Source organism: Heteronotia binoei, unplaced genomic scaffold (genome assembly GCF_032191835.1).
Source record: "Heteronotia binoei isolate CCM8104 ecotype False Entrance Well unplaced genomic scaffold, APGP_CSIRO_Hbin_v1 ptg000098l, whole genome shotgun sequence".
NCBI lineage: Eukaryota > Metazoa > Chordata > Lepidosauria > Squamata > Gekkonidae > Heteronotia > Heteronotia binoei.
The window spans coordinates 86,907-101,892 of NW_026799993.1; the positions used below are offsets into that span (position 1 = coordinate 86,907).

At 47.3% G+C, this 14,986-nt stretch overlaps 1 protein-coding gene across 1 annotated transcript in view; it reads left to right on the top strand.

Moving 5' to 3' along the window:
- The window catches only part of LOC132590513 (eosinophil peroxidase-like), a 79,188-nt gene that overhangs the window by 38,830 nt on the left and 25,372 nt on the right, over nt 1–14,986 (top strand). Inside the window, exons 3-7 of the mRNA XM_060263422.1 lie at nt 11,495–11,591; nt 12,164–12,339; nt 12,428–12,560; nt 13,760–13,889; nt 14,658–14,864. Of these exons, the coding sequence (XP_060119405.1) occupies nt 11,495–11,591; nt 12,164–12,339; nt 12,428–12,560; nt 13,760–13,889; nt 14,658–14,864 (743 nt within the window). The remainder of the gene's footprint in view (nt 1–11,494; nt 11,592–12,163; nt 12,340–12,427; nt 12,561–13,759; nt 13,890–14,657; nt 14,865–14,986) is intronic.

Here is a 14,986-nt window from a genome sequence, read left to right on the forward strand (position 1 = left end):
CGTTTTCAGAGCAAGTAAACTTGTGGAGGAACCAGACCCAGTAAGTGTGTGTGTGTGTGTGAAAGAGAGAGGCAGGGGGCAGGGGATGCCCCGGTTTGGAGGCCCTCCCCCCACTTTAGAAAGCGGGGGGAAAGAGGGAAATGTCTACTGGGCACTCTATTATTCCCTATGGAGAACAATTCCCATAGGGAATAATGGGAAATTGATCCGCGAGTATCTGGGGCTCGGGAGGAGGGATGTTCTTTGAGGTAGAGGCACTGAATTTGCAGCATAGCATCTGATGCCTTTCCTCAAAACACCCTCCAAGTTTCAAAAGGATTGGACCAGGGGGTGCAATTCTATGAGCCCCCAAAGAAGGTGCCCTTATCCTTCAATTATTTCTAATGGAGGGAAGGCATTGAAAAGGTGTGCAGTCCCTTTCAATGTGATGGCCAGAACTCCCTTTCGAGTTCAATTGTACTTGTTCCAACCTGGCTCATGACTCCACCCCCAATGTCTCCTGGCCCCATCCCCAAAGTCTCCTGGCTCCACCCCCAAAGTCCCCAGATATTTCTTGAATTGGACTTGGCAACCGTATTTAAAAAAAAAAAGTTTGTGAAAGATATTGCACAAAACATTTAGTTGCAGTCTAAATTCTTCGATGTTTTCGCTTTCTATTGATATTTCCTATTCTTTAAATTGTTCTTTTTTTCTCAGCTAGATAGGCATGATTATTTTCCTGTTGGTTTGCTCTCATCTCATCTTTACCCTCTTATTTCTGTTTTTCATTCTTTTCATTGTCTTACATTGCATTCTGAAACAGACTTAAAAGGGTATAACTCTACTTAGGATTGCACTTCGTTACTATGGCCTGTGATCATGTCAGTCCTTTGCTAGTTCCCCTTTCTTCTATATTCATCCAGATTTTTATTAACTTTAAAGTGCATCAGTCCCCATGACTTTTCCACTTATTTCTTCTTTGCTTTCATTTTATTTTCCTCTGATTTCTTCCTTCCCTGGAGGTGTTTTTAGTATTTTATCTGTTGTTCTTTTTGTCATATCTTTGTCTTTTTGGGGGGGGTTGCTCCCTTTGTTTGGAATTGTCTTCCTGTTAGGATCTGCACTGAAGTTGGTAAACACTAAATATTACTATGGCCTCTTCCCTTAAATTCTTCCTCTTTTTCTCCCTTCATTAACCCACAACCACAAATAGATCGCCTGTCTCCTGAAGGTGCCATGTAGTTATTCCACCCAGGACTTTTTTTTGAGCAGGATCACAGTTCCAGTGGGCTTGGCATCAGGGTGTGTGGCCTAATATGCAGATAAGTTCCTGCCAGGCTTTTCCTACAAAAAAAAAGCCCTGATTCCACCCAACATTTTTCTCAGCTATTTCATTGTATCCAAGATGCTTCTCCCCAACGTAAATGTGTGAGCTGGAGTGGGTTTGCCCTTGCTGCTATAGGAGGAAGGAAACGCAAAGCTCCAGGGACAGGAGATGGAGGATGCTGAATTTAGGTATACCTTGACAAACCACCCCATTAAAAAGTCTGCCGTGAAAACATTGTGATGTAACCCAAGAGTTGGAAACAACTGGTGCTTGCACAGAGGACTACCTTTACCTTTCCATCACATAGGAGACCTTTCACTGTGGCAGCATTCTTCTGCCCCCACCCCATTGCAGGAATATCTGGCTGCCTCAGGGGTGATGAGGAGTTTTTCCAACTCCATACTCTGAGTGAGACCTTGAAGGCAGGTGATATTACTGAATGTTAAGGCTGACCAGCCTGAAGGGTGATTATCATATTTCTGGACCTTCTCAACTCTGGTGTGCAGGCACCGAAAGGTGAGGCGTGGTACATGAACTGTGGATTTGGCTGGATGATGCAGACTGCTTGCCTCCCTGGCTATGAATAATCTCCACAGAGCAAAAGGAGGAAAGTGCTTTAGCAAGAACTACTTGTTGTTGATCTGCTGTTCAGTTAAGCTGATCTCAGTTTAACCAAACAATGGGTGCATTCACACTACACTAAATAATGTGTTTTGCAACCGGATTTTTTGCTATTCTTACACAGTAAAAATCCAGTTGCAAATTGCATTATTTAGTGTAATGTGAATGCACCCAATGTCACTGGCTGAATAAGGCTTGCATGCATTCTTACCCCCATTACCCTTTGCCCCAAATGCCAGCTCACTTTCTCAACTCAGCTCCTCTGCTATCTTAATTCCTGGGGGCAAGAACTGCCATTGATAAGGGAGTGCTATTATCTGGGCAACTTGGAAATAGCTGCTGTTACAAAACACACAGTCAAAACGAGTTAATTTTGTATTTCGTGAGTAACTCATTGAGATCTCTGAATACACTCTCATCAGCGTAATCTATCCCAGCAAATTGCCTGTAAGATAACAGATAAGTAAACACTGCAGAGAGGGAAACTGGGGCCATGAACATTTATGTTTCTTAAGGTTACAAGTTAGAAACAGAATGCAGAGATTGCAGCTGTGAATTTCTCAGACTATTAGGATTTTTAAAACAACAAAGAAGCTAAGATTAGATGCAAACTCAGCCCCATCTCAAATATAGTCATTCTTCCCAATTTCTGTACCATATATCCAGCTTGAAAACTGTGCAAAACTGAACAATTGTGAACACTGAACAACTAGCAATGTACAGTAGGTATAGCTATCTAGGTGGTTCTGTCGGAGCGGGAGTAGCAGAGTGAGGGAGATGACTTGCCCGACACAGGGCTTCAGGAAAGAAAATCAGGCAGACACGTGCAACTAGTGCCAAAAGGTGTATTAACATATATACACGACAAGTGCTCTCTTGTGCAGTCTATACAATATCACCTCCACGGACAAAGTGCTTCGCCTAACCACCATCTCACAGGGAGAGACCTGTGTGATGCACACACAGATCATATATAGTCCAAGCAGCCAATCCTGGCCGTGCTGACTCAGCAGATTGCATCACTTGGCTTCTGCCGGCTCAAGCCGGTCTGCTGATCAGGTCACTGTGACCTAGCCTGGCAGCTAGATCACCAGCTGTCATACTGTAGCTGTCAGACTGGGTTTATGTAGATTCTTGCTCCAACACACCTCCTAATCTATTTAAACCCAGTGCACCAAAACACTTTACACAGTTTACATACATGTCCACCAGCAACATTACAGTTCATATTTACGTAGCTCGGAACCCTTTCCGGAATTGGTTCAGGAACTCATCATGATTGTAAAACACATCATCGTGTTCCTGTTCAGCCAGCTCTTTCAGACGCTTGGCTTCAGCCTCCTTCTCCCTTGCCTCGCACTCTGCCACCCAGGCTTTCCATTTCTTAGCCTTATCTTTTAACATTTCCTCAAATCCGGGTGGGTCTGGATTGACAGTCAGAGTGACATAGGGACACTTGTACCTAGCGGGACGTTGGCCTTTGGTGGACCTGGCAGACACCCGTGGCCCTGTGCTTGGACCAGCTTTGTCTTCTTCGGGTTGCTCTGTTCCCACCTCCTGGGCTGGTTGCTCTGCCCCTGTAATTGGGTGTTGAACCTCCTGACTCTCACACTTTACCTCCAGTTCCTGCATTTGAGGCTCTGCCTCCTGACTCTGCTCGTCAGGCTCTGTGCCAGCATTCGGCTCACCTTCTCCAGCCCCACTGGGTGTCACCTCCTGGGCTGGAGTTCTGGGCTGCGCTCCAACATCGTTATCGCTACTTGGCAGCAGGACAAATTGTTTCTGCAAGGAGTGCAACCTTGGCCAGCTGCTTTCTTCATTGAACTGGGCACTCTGACTAAGTGTTATCTTGCTTTTGCTATTGCAGAAACGATAACACCTGGCCCTTGGCTTGTAGCCCAGAAAAATTAGGCTCTCTGCCCGGACATCCCCCTCCCCGCTACTCGTGGAGTGGATGCCAACCCGAGCCCGTGACCCAAAGACTTTTAAAGAACTCAAATCTGGGGTCTTGTTCAGCAGTAACCTGTAAGGCACATTTTTCACAGTATTACACCAAACCCTGTTTTGCAAAAAAACAGCTGCATGTATGGTTTCTGCCCAATAGGTCATTGGCAGTTGTGCATCCTCTAACATGCAATACATCACATTCTGCAATACAGCCCCATGCCCATTTTCTCGGGGCGTTGCCGGGTTCGTCAGACGGTGGGCGATGCCCTTGTTCTCCAGCCAACGTTTCATCTGGTTAGATAAGAATTCCCCCCCTCTGTCGGTTTGTACAGCTAGGAGATTAACCCCTAATTGTCTCTCCACTGCTTTGACCCACTTGGTGAATGTCTTATACACCTCAGACTTATGCACCATGGTGAAAACCCACGCGTACCTCGTGTGGTCGTCGGTGGCCACCAAGCAGTATCTTCTCCCCGACAGACTCTTTGGCAATGGGCCAATAACGTCTAAATGGACTAGTTCCAGGGCTCGTGTGCTTTCCCTTGAGCTTTCTTTAGCAACAGCACACGCCTTGCTTTTGGTCTTCTTGCAGACCTGGCAATCCAAGTAACATTTGCAAGGATTTACTTTCAAACTAGGCACAAGCTCCAGGGTTTTCTTTAACGCCCTAAATCCGCAGTGCCCAAGTCTCCTATGGAGCAAATGTATACAATTATTGTGCACAGGCTCATTCGACACCTGAGCCACCTGGGCACAATCACTCTGGACCACATACAGTTTACCTTCCCTCTTTCCTGTCACAAGCAACTTTCCCCCACCTCCCAGGATTTTGCAGCAGGTTTTCTCAAATCTCACCTGGTATCCCTGGTCAAACAGTGTGCTAACACTCAACAGGTTAGACTGCAGTGAGGGTACATACAATACATTTTGCAACATACATTTCAGTGCAGGAAATTCCACATTGCCTGAGCAAACAGAATTGGCAGTGGTCCCATCAGCCAATCTCACATACTTATGCTCAGGACTGTCAATGTTTTTCAACAACTCCTTCTCGCAGCAGAGATGGCTCGTTGCCCCGGAGTCTAAAATCCAAGCAGACCCTGTGCTCTCTACTGCAGACGTGACCAGCCGGGTTGCTTCCTCACACGGGCTGGCGGTCCTCCGCTCTCGCCGCACACGCCCCCGCCTCTTCTCCCTCTCAGGGCAAGCTCGGAGCAGGTGCTGCGACGACCCGCATCCATAGCAGCGACGGACTGCAAACGCAGTCGGCTCCACTTCCTCCACCTTCGGACGCCTGCCAGCAGCAAAAGCTGGCTCATTCTTGGCTGTCTTCCCGGACACACCGATAACAGCACGCTGCCCGGCCGACACCCCCGGACAGCTCACGGCCGCAATTCTCTCTTGGAAGTCAAGCAGGTGGGCACAGACGTATTCCATGGTCAGGGTCGCTACGTCCACCGTCTCCAGAGAAGTTATCAGGGGAGTGTACTCAGGTGGCAACGACGACAGCAAAACGTACACTCTGTCGTCTGGAGCTACAGTCTTGCCTCTTGCCTCCAGCTCAACGAAACAGTCCGTTAGCCGTTTGATGTGATCTTTCACACACCCTCCAGCCGGCATAACGGTGCGGAACATCCTCCTTGTCAAGGCCATGAGGGAGCCAGCAGTGGTGCTAACATGCACCGCACTCAACGCGTCCCAGGCAGCCTTGGGAGTGTCCTTCCCTCGCACATAAACCAGCTGGTCATCTCCTATAGACAGCACTATGTTGGCCAGTGCCTTATCCGATAACACAGTCTCGGCAGGAGATAAGTCAGCAGGGGGGTTACTCACGAACAGCCATTGCCCTTCACGCTTGAGGTAGTGTTGCATTCTCAGGCTCCACACCGCGTAGTTGGCTGAGGTGAGCTTCTCAACGGCTACTCCAAGCTGTTGCTGAGCCATCGTGCCGACTCCTCCTCACGGCTGGCTGCCGACGTCCCTCTGGCTCTCAAACAGAGAACGGTGGTGCTTCTGTGTCCTTCACCGGCGTTCCTCGCCTCCGGCTCTTTCCAACCTCACAGTCAGCTCAACTCTCAACTCTCTCCTCCGCGCAGCGGAAGCGCCCTGGGCCCATAACCCTGTCGGAGCGGGAGTAGCAGAGTGAGGGAGATGACTTGCCCGACACAGGGCTTCAGGAAAGAAAATCAGGCAGACACGTGCAACTAGTGCCAAAAGGTGTATTAACATATATACACGACAAGTGCTCTCTTGTGCAGTCTATACAATATCACCTCCACGGACAAAGTGCTTCGCCTAACCACCATCTCACAGGGAGAGACCTGTGTGATGCACACACAGATCATATATAGTCCAAGCAGCCAATCCTGGCCGTGCTGACTCAGCAGATTGCATCACTTGGCTTCTGCCGGCTCAAGCCGGTCTGCTGATCAGGTCACTGTGACCTAGCCTGGCAGCTAGATCACCAGCTGTCATACTGTAGCTGTCAGACTGGGTTTATGTAGATTCTTGCTCCAACAGGTTCTAGTACAATCTGATGAAGGATTACATCCTTCTAAAGCCATTGACCCCTATGGATTGAGAAAGGTGTAGCTCTGTTTAGGACTGCAGTCAGCCTCAGCAGTTATCCCAATATCACATTTGTACTTAAAAGGCTTCTTGTCTGCGGCTACCTTTCATTAGCTGCCAGGTAAGGCAAGAGAAAAAGGGAAGCTCCCTTCCTTGTGTCCTCTGGCAGTAAACTGGCACTGTGTGGGGAGGGAGGTCTGCTCCTCAGACCTCATAACTTGGACAATGCATATGTGGTGGCAGACACCCAGACCTTTGGCCCTGCTTATTGGTTTCTCTGGAGCCAGTACTTTTTGACACTACTTGAAAGCAAACTCTGTTCCTTCAATAATTGTGGGAAGGGTTGGGAGACATGCTGTACTGGGGATCGCCTATTTTAAGGCCTATTTTCTAATTCTGGAGAGTGGCAGATAGGCTTCCCAATCCCCCGCCCCAGGTGGGGGACCCCACAATTTGGAGCCTCCTCCCTCGCAACCCAAAAATCCAGAAGCGGGGGGTGGGGGAAATGGCAGCCCTTCCCTTCCCACCCAGCCCCGATCGCAGCAGCTTCTCCTCGCCCTTTCCCTTCCCTTCCCACCCAGCCCTGATCGCAGCAGCTTCTCCTTGCCCTTTCCCTTCCCTTCCCACCCAGCCCCATCGCAGCAGCTTCTCCTCACCCCTTCCCTTCCCACCTAGCCCCATTGCAGCAGCGTCTCCTCGCCCCTTCGCTTCCCACCCAGCCCCGATCGCAGCAGCTTCTCCTCACCCCTTCCCTTCCCACCCAGCCCCATCGCAACAGCTTCTCCTCACCCCTTCCCACCCAGCCCTGATCGCAGCAGCTTCTCCTCGCCCCTTCCCTTCCCACCCAGCTCCATCGCAGCAGCTTCTAATCGCCCCTTCCCTTCCCACCCATCCCCGATGGCACAGCTTCTTCTCGCCCCTTCCCTTCCCCTCCCACCCAGCCCCGATGGCAGCAGCTTCTCCTCGCCCCTTCCCTTCCCCTCCCACCCAGCCCCGATGGCAGCAGCTTCTCCTCACCCCTTCCCTTCCCCTCCCACCCAGCCCCAATCGCAGCAGCTTCTCCTTGCCCCTTTCCTTTCCTTCCCTTCCCACCCAGCCCCATCGCAGCAGCATCTCCTCGCCCCTTCGCTTCCCACCCAGCCCCGATCGCAGCAGCTTCTCCAGCTAGATCTTGGGCAGGACCTGCAAACATGTACAGTTTTAAAATGTGTGTGTGCCTTTAAATTGGAGCAGGAAGTACTTCATGGGGAAGGGTTAGCAACAGCAGACCTCGTCAGAGTGCAGTCCCTGCGTTTGTTTTGCTTTCGTTTGGGATGAGTTAGTGTGTGTGTAAAAGAGCAGCGTAGCCCCTGTACTTTCCAGACCTGGTTGTGGAGGCACCAGAGATTCCTGCTTTGTTCTACTGCTTCAGACAAACACAGCTGCTCACTTGCACCAGAGACAGTTAAGCGTGTGTGAATGAGAAAGAGAAAACGGGGGGGAGGGGAGGGAACTCTATTATTCCCTGTGGAGACTTATTCTCATAGGAAATAATAGAAAATTGATCTGTGGGTATCTGGGGCTCTGGGGGGGGGGCTGTTTTTTTAGGTTGAGGCACCAGATTTGCAGCATAGCATCCAGTACCTCTCCCCAAAATACCCCCGAAGTTTCAAAAAGATTGGACCAGGCGGTCCAATTCTATGAGCCCCAAAAGAAGGTGCCCCTATCCTTCATTATTTCCTATGGAGGGAAGGGATTTAAAAGATCTGTGGTCCCTTTAAATGTGATTGCCAGAACTCCCTTGAAGTTCAATTATGCTTGTCACACCCTTGCTCCTGGCTCCGCCCCAATGTCTCCTGGCTCCACCCCCAAAGTCCCCAAATATTTCTTGAATTGGACTTGGCAACCTTTGTGGCAGACCCTTAAAAGCACATGAGATACTTGATAGGGAACTCAAAATGACATTCCATTGAAGGAAGGGTCAACAGTCTGGCAAACCAACCTTGTCCTGAATTCATCCATAGACTTAGAAGGCAGGCTTAAGCCTTTATGTACTTTGCCCTTATGCAAGAATGCTGAGGGCCTTGGAATGTTCTGCGCTTTCACCTCCTTCCTGGAATACACATTTGGGGTAAAAAGCTAAGGTAAACATCTGTTTCCTTACCCTGCATACTTCTAGTAAATGATTGTGTAAAGACAAGTGTATAAAATAAAACGGCCACTGTAAAATAGAGAGACCACTGTCAGACGAGACAGACACAAACTGGTGCGAGATCCTCAATCCTGAGTCGTGTGACATTCCTACATTCCATCATTGCAGGCCTTAAACAATTGGTTTCCCTTTGGGAAGGTAAGGGTTTGACTCATAAAGCAAATAAGTACTCTCTCTTGATTAAATATAGCTAGAAAGATAGACTCACATGAGCAAGGGGAATAGTAAAGGAGAAGGGTTTCCATCTTTCAGGCATGCTCCACCTCCTCTAATGCATCACCTCCACTGATCTGTTCTAATCTCTTTCCTGATTTCTTTAAGGAAAGAGGCAGAGAGAAGGATGGCAGAGTCAGGCTGCACTTTTCCTTTGTGTTCACCCTTTTGAATATCACTTGCTAAGTATTGTTCAAATCCTCCCCTGGCCAGCAGCTTGTAGGGGGAATGCATGCACCACCACCAGCCCTACTGATCTCGCAGTGGCAGGGGAAGCCAGTTTAACCCAGATGTGACATTTGTTGTTGCATGGAGCAGCAAAATAGCTTTTGGACTATTATCCTGGTTCCAATCCTTGAGTCTGCTTGAGGATCAACCACAATAAGATGTGATGAATGTGCATTTAAAAATACACACAAACCCATATAGAGACTGGTGTGTGTATGCATGCATGTGTACATGCACGTGACTGGCAATGTCCTTGGTGCTATTCAATAGTTGCCCTGGACAGTCATACAAAACCATATATACTTAAATCAAAGGGGTATTAAATATGCTTCAGAGAGAGGATTTGCAATATTTGCAGGAAGGGCAGAACCTTGAAAAACTAGTGTGATTCTAACAGTCATATCCTGTCCCTAAAGTACGGAGCAGGTCACAGTATTTGGAATTTTAAGTTCTGAATGATAAATGACATTCTGCTTGAACCTATGTTTTGTCATCTTTGACCTTCAGGCATATTTTATGAATATACTTGCGCATATTCATTATATATCACAAGTATATGGGAGGGATGGCAGCATGGGATAGCCTGATCTCATCAGATCTCAGAAGCTAAGCAGGGACAATACTTGGAAGGGAGATCTCCAAGGAAGGTTTTGCGGAGGAAGGCAATGGCAAACAGCCTTTGCTTCTCACTTGTCTGGAAAGGATCTTGTTGAGGTCGCCATGTCAGCTGTGCTTTGACAGCACTTTACACTTTGTGTGTGTGTGTGTGATATCTGTATTGTTCTTCATTTGTCCTTTGAGTTTAAGATCATCCAATCAAAACCTGCACCAACGATTATTGTTCATTTATTCATGCTCTGCTGCAATTATTAATCTGCATTGTATCCATTCCACAGCACTTCAAGCGGGCTTTCCCCATCCAAGTAATGGTATCTGGACTTGTAGTATTCTTGCTTATATTAGTATTCACCTTTTCTGCTCATCTCACCTATGCAGGTAAGCAGCACACTGCATTATTGAACATATGAAGCTACCTTATACTGAATCAGACCTTTGGTCCATCAAAGTCAGTATTGTCTTCTCAGAACTGGCAGCGGCTCTCTATTACTTCAGCTGAAGTCTTTGATACCATGATTGGAGGAGGAAGAACATTATCCCTGAATTCTGCTGCACAAGGAGATGGGCTAGTAAAAAAAAGCTGCCTGTTGTGGCCAAGAAGCAGAAGATGCAGTAGGAAGCAACCCTAGAGGAGTGGCAGAGTTATGTTCTTATAGCCACTGATGGGGCAGTTCTGTTCTCCATTATATATTGGAGGTTCCAGGATGAAATAATTTAAGAGCAGGCTTGATTGCTCTCCTGCACCCCTGGGTTTTTTCCAACTTCCTACCATCCAGGAACTCTTTCCATGCACTGCCCCCAAACCCTCAGTTCTTCTGCCATGGAACATTACAGAGGGTTCTGAGGAACATTCTAGGGCACACTCCACATCCAAGCCTGACACTGAGCGTCCTGGAGGGGCCTCATCACACCCTGTAGGAAATGAAGATGAAGCTAGACAAGATGCTGGATGATCCATGACTAGATCTTCTCAGCTATTTGAAAATATGAAATACAGTGTGTGACTCTCTGCAGCACTGGCTTGTAGCACCACTGGAGCCACTCAGCTTGACTTGCTCCAGAGCCATTTTCATTTTCCAGTCTACTCCTGACAGATAACCTTTTTGCACATCTTTTTTATTTTTTTGCTTCCAAGGCTATTAACTGTTGTGGGGTTTATGTGCGTCAGATCTGATGACATGGTGAAGGGTTATGACTAAACGCCTCACCCTCCTGCTCCTTGCGTAGCCCAGATCTGAACTGGAGTCAAACACAACTACCCTTTACTGTTAAAAAAAAAAAAGCACTGGGAAGAATCAGTGAAAGATCATCCAGCTTCTTGTTGACATTGAATACGCTAAACACTCCCTGTCCAGTGAGTGATCAGATCCAAGGAACTGAAATGGAGATCAGCTTTCAGTAAAGCTTATCTACTGTTATTGAAGCTTGCTTATTTCTTACATTATCTTGGATGGCCTTAATAAAGGTATTGCATGGCTTTTATGTTTGGCTTGTGCTGTGACTGATGTTATCACTGAGGAAGCCCTGATAGGCTTCCAAGGAAACCCTGTGTTTTCTGGAACAGAACTTGAAAACCACATACCTAGGTTGTGCCCAAGATTGTGTTGGTCTCTGGCAACAGCAGGGAACATCAACAGATGCCAGAATGATGTGTTAATTTTTTCCCAAAGCCCACTGTCTTGTACTTTCTTCAGATGCTTATGTCAGTAAATCTTTGTTTAGATGGCTGATAACCCTGCAATCAGGACATGGATCCCTGTATTTCTTTTCTTTCTGCTATTTTTTTTTTATTTTTTGCTCAGCCCCAGAACATGAGAACCTTGAAAGTTCATTGGTGAAGCAGGCCGTGGAACGGGCAAAGCAGCTAGTCTCTTTGGCTTACTACCGCTCTAGAAACAGGTACCAGCCTCCTGAGGCGGAAGCAACTGTGACCTAATTCTTTTTCTATTCCTCACCCATGCCCCTATCCAGGACTTTTTTGCTAGAAAAAGTCCAGCAGTAACTCATTTGCATATTAGGCCACACCCCCTGACATCACCATTGTTTCACATAGGGCTTTTTTGTAGAAAAAGCCCAGCAGGAATTCATTTACATATTAGACCACACACCCCTGACACCAAGCCAGCTGGAACTGCATTCCTGTGCGTCCCTGCTCAGAAGAAGCCCTACCCCTGTCTAAGAATACCAGAGGAGTAGCTGTGTTGGTGTGATACAGCACAATTGAACAGCAGCCCCTTAAAATTTATTCCAGTGAGTCAGAGCTTGGCTTCATTTCCTTCCAATGCAAAGGGAGCTCTAACTGATGAAAGCTGATGCTGGAATACACTTTGTTAGTCTTGATGGGGCCCCTGGACTTCCATACCCTTGTTTTGTCATACCGCCTGCTCACCCATTCACTCCATTGACCTATGTCCCCAGCCTTGGCAGAGTTTTCAGCCCCCTCTGTTCAACCTTTGATTCTATAATCACAGAGGGAAAGCAGCGCTGGCCAAAGGATCACTGAGTGCCAGTGACCTGCTGAGCCTGTTTAAGCACCCAGAGGCAGAGACCAATGTGGCAGTACAGGCAGCCGAGTTGATGGACACAGCAGTGGAGCTCATTCGGCAGCTTGTTTACATGCAGGAGAAGCGGAACAGCAATATAACAGGTGTGTGCTCCATTCTTTTCCTGACAATGCCCCAAGCACCTACTCATGACCCTCTGGAGTAGCTCCTTTCTTCTTTTTCTTCTGCAAGGGATCCTGGGAGGCCACAATCTCTCCAGCTTGGCAAAAGTGACTGGCTGTGCTGCCCAGCTCAGGCCCATCAAGTGCCCAGATTCCTGTTTGGCTGATAAATACAGATCCATAGATGGAACCTGCAACAACAGGTAAATCTACACGTTAGACTTGGAACTGGCACAACCCTCCCCCCCCCCCCACTGGCCAAATTATTACCATGGAGAAAAACTCATCTTTGTTGAACAGCGCCACCTTTGCAGCCAGTCTAGTAGATACACAGAGAAGTCACTGAGGCATAGAGGCTGCTTTACACACACTGATCTCCACAAGAGGTTATGATATGCCAGAGCACTTTATATCGTTTGAAAAGAGAGTAATGAAGAGTCATACTTTATTTTATCAACGTACAAACTGGTAAGAGGAGCAAGCCAGCCACTATCAATACTCATGAGACAGCAGGAGCCTCCCAAAAGCAAATTTAGCCACCTTGGAGTCCCTGTCACTCCCTCATATTTGTAACTTTTCCTCACAGTGGATAAAACTAGCTGGGGTAAGGGGGCATGCTTTGCAGTAGTGAAACTGTGTGAAGTGGAAACGATGAGAAGTCCCTTTTCCGCTGCATCAGTCTTCTGATTCAAGCCACATTCTACACTCTACTTGTCTGTAATCAAACTCCCCCCAAAGGAATCCACATGGAATTCCACCTGTGAGAAGGTATCTAACATGACAGATTCTTCCTGCCTTTTCCCTTGAACTGTTTGTACCAACAGTGGATGAGAGAATAAATATGCTCAGAGTTCAGACTGCAAGTGGAGATTGCATGGCTGTGAGGTTTCCTGTGAAGAGGGGCGGGAGAATCTCTGCGCATACCAAGGCTAACATATTAGAGAAAAGGCTTGGCCTGGGCAAGAATTTTCCTTCTTGGCATTTCATATTTTCTGTGAATTGAGGGTGGGAGAGGTACATTCATTCATGTGATCCTCCAGCTATACTTAGACAGTTAGGTTGCCAACTCTGGTTTGCAAGACCCTTAAAGATTTGGGGGCAGGAACTAAGAGGGCAGAGTTTGGGGAGAGGAGGAGAGGGAGCGCAGCAGGGATGTGATGCTGCAGAGTCCACTCATTGAAACTGTCATTTTGTCCAGAGTAAACTATCTCTGTAGTCTGGAGATCAGTTGCAATTCCCAGAGAATTCCAGTTTCCAGTTGGAGATTGGCAATCCTACTTCCCAGTGGTACAGCCGAGCAATGGTTTTACAACATCTTCATCTACTTATGCAAATTGCATTGCCGTCTTCCCATTTTCTGTGATCTGGTCAATGAGCTTATCCTCTCCCCTTTCCCTTGCAGGAAGAACCCTCTTTGGGGAGCAGCAAACACAGCCTATGCCCGCTGGCTCCCTGCAGACTATGAAGATGGGTTCTCTGCACCAAAAGGGTGGAATAAATCAAAGGTCTATAAGGGCTTCCCATTGCCTTTGGTATGTGGCCATGGATTCTTCTGTGAATGGTGCTGATGGGTTTACATTAAAAGGAAACACTTTTTAAATGAATGAAACCTCACTTTCCCTTATATAAGAACATAAGAGAAGCCATGTTGGATCAGGCCAATGGCCCATCCAGTCCAACACTCTGTGTCACACAGTGGCAAAAAAATTTATACATACACACACACTGTGGCTAATAGCCACGGATGGACCCCTGCTCCATATTTTTATCTAAACCCCTCTTGAAGGTGGCTATGCTTGTGGCTGCCACCACCTCCTGTGGCAGTGAATTCCGCATGTTAATCACCCTTTGGGTGAAGAAGTACTTCCTTTTATCCGTTTTAACCTGTCTGCTCAGCAATTTCATCGAATGCCCACGAGTTCTTGTATTGTGAGAAAGGGAGAAAAGTACTTCTTTCTCTACTTTCTCCATCCCATGCATTATCTTGTAAACCTCTATCATGTCACCCCGCAGTTGACGTTTCTCCAAGCTAAAGAATCCCAAGCGTTTCAACCTTTCTTCATAGGGAAAGTGCTCCAGCCCTTTAATCATTCTAGTTGCCCTTCTCTGGACTTTCTCCAATGCTATAATATCCTTTTTGAGGTGCGGCGACCAGAACTGCACACATTACTCCAAATGAGACCACACCATCGAATTATACAGGGGAATTATGATACTGGCTGATTTGTTTTCAGTTCCCTTCCTAATAATTCCCAGCATGAATAATTCCCTTACCTCTGATATCTCTGGTTTTTTTAAAGGTGCGCCAGGTATCCCATGAAATCTTGCATACTCAGAATGAGAACATCTCTCTGGACAGTTCCTATACACACATGCTGGTGGAATGGGGCCAGTGGATTGATCATGACATGGATCTCACACCCCAGAGTGCCAGCGTAGTCTCTTTTGTGGATGGAATAGATTGTTCCCAAGCTTGCATTAACCAGAATCCATGCTTCCCTATCCAGGTAACAAAAAAAAGAAATATGAGGCCAAAGAATGGAATCTTCCATATTCAGCCTGTTTTATAGCAAGCATCTCTTTGCACTGGTAGGTAACAGGCCACTCACCACTGTGCTTCCCTTGTTCT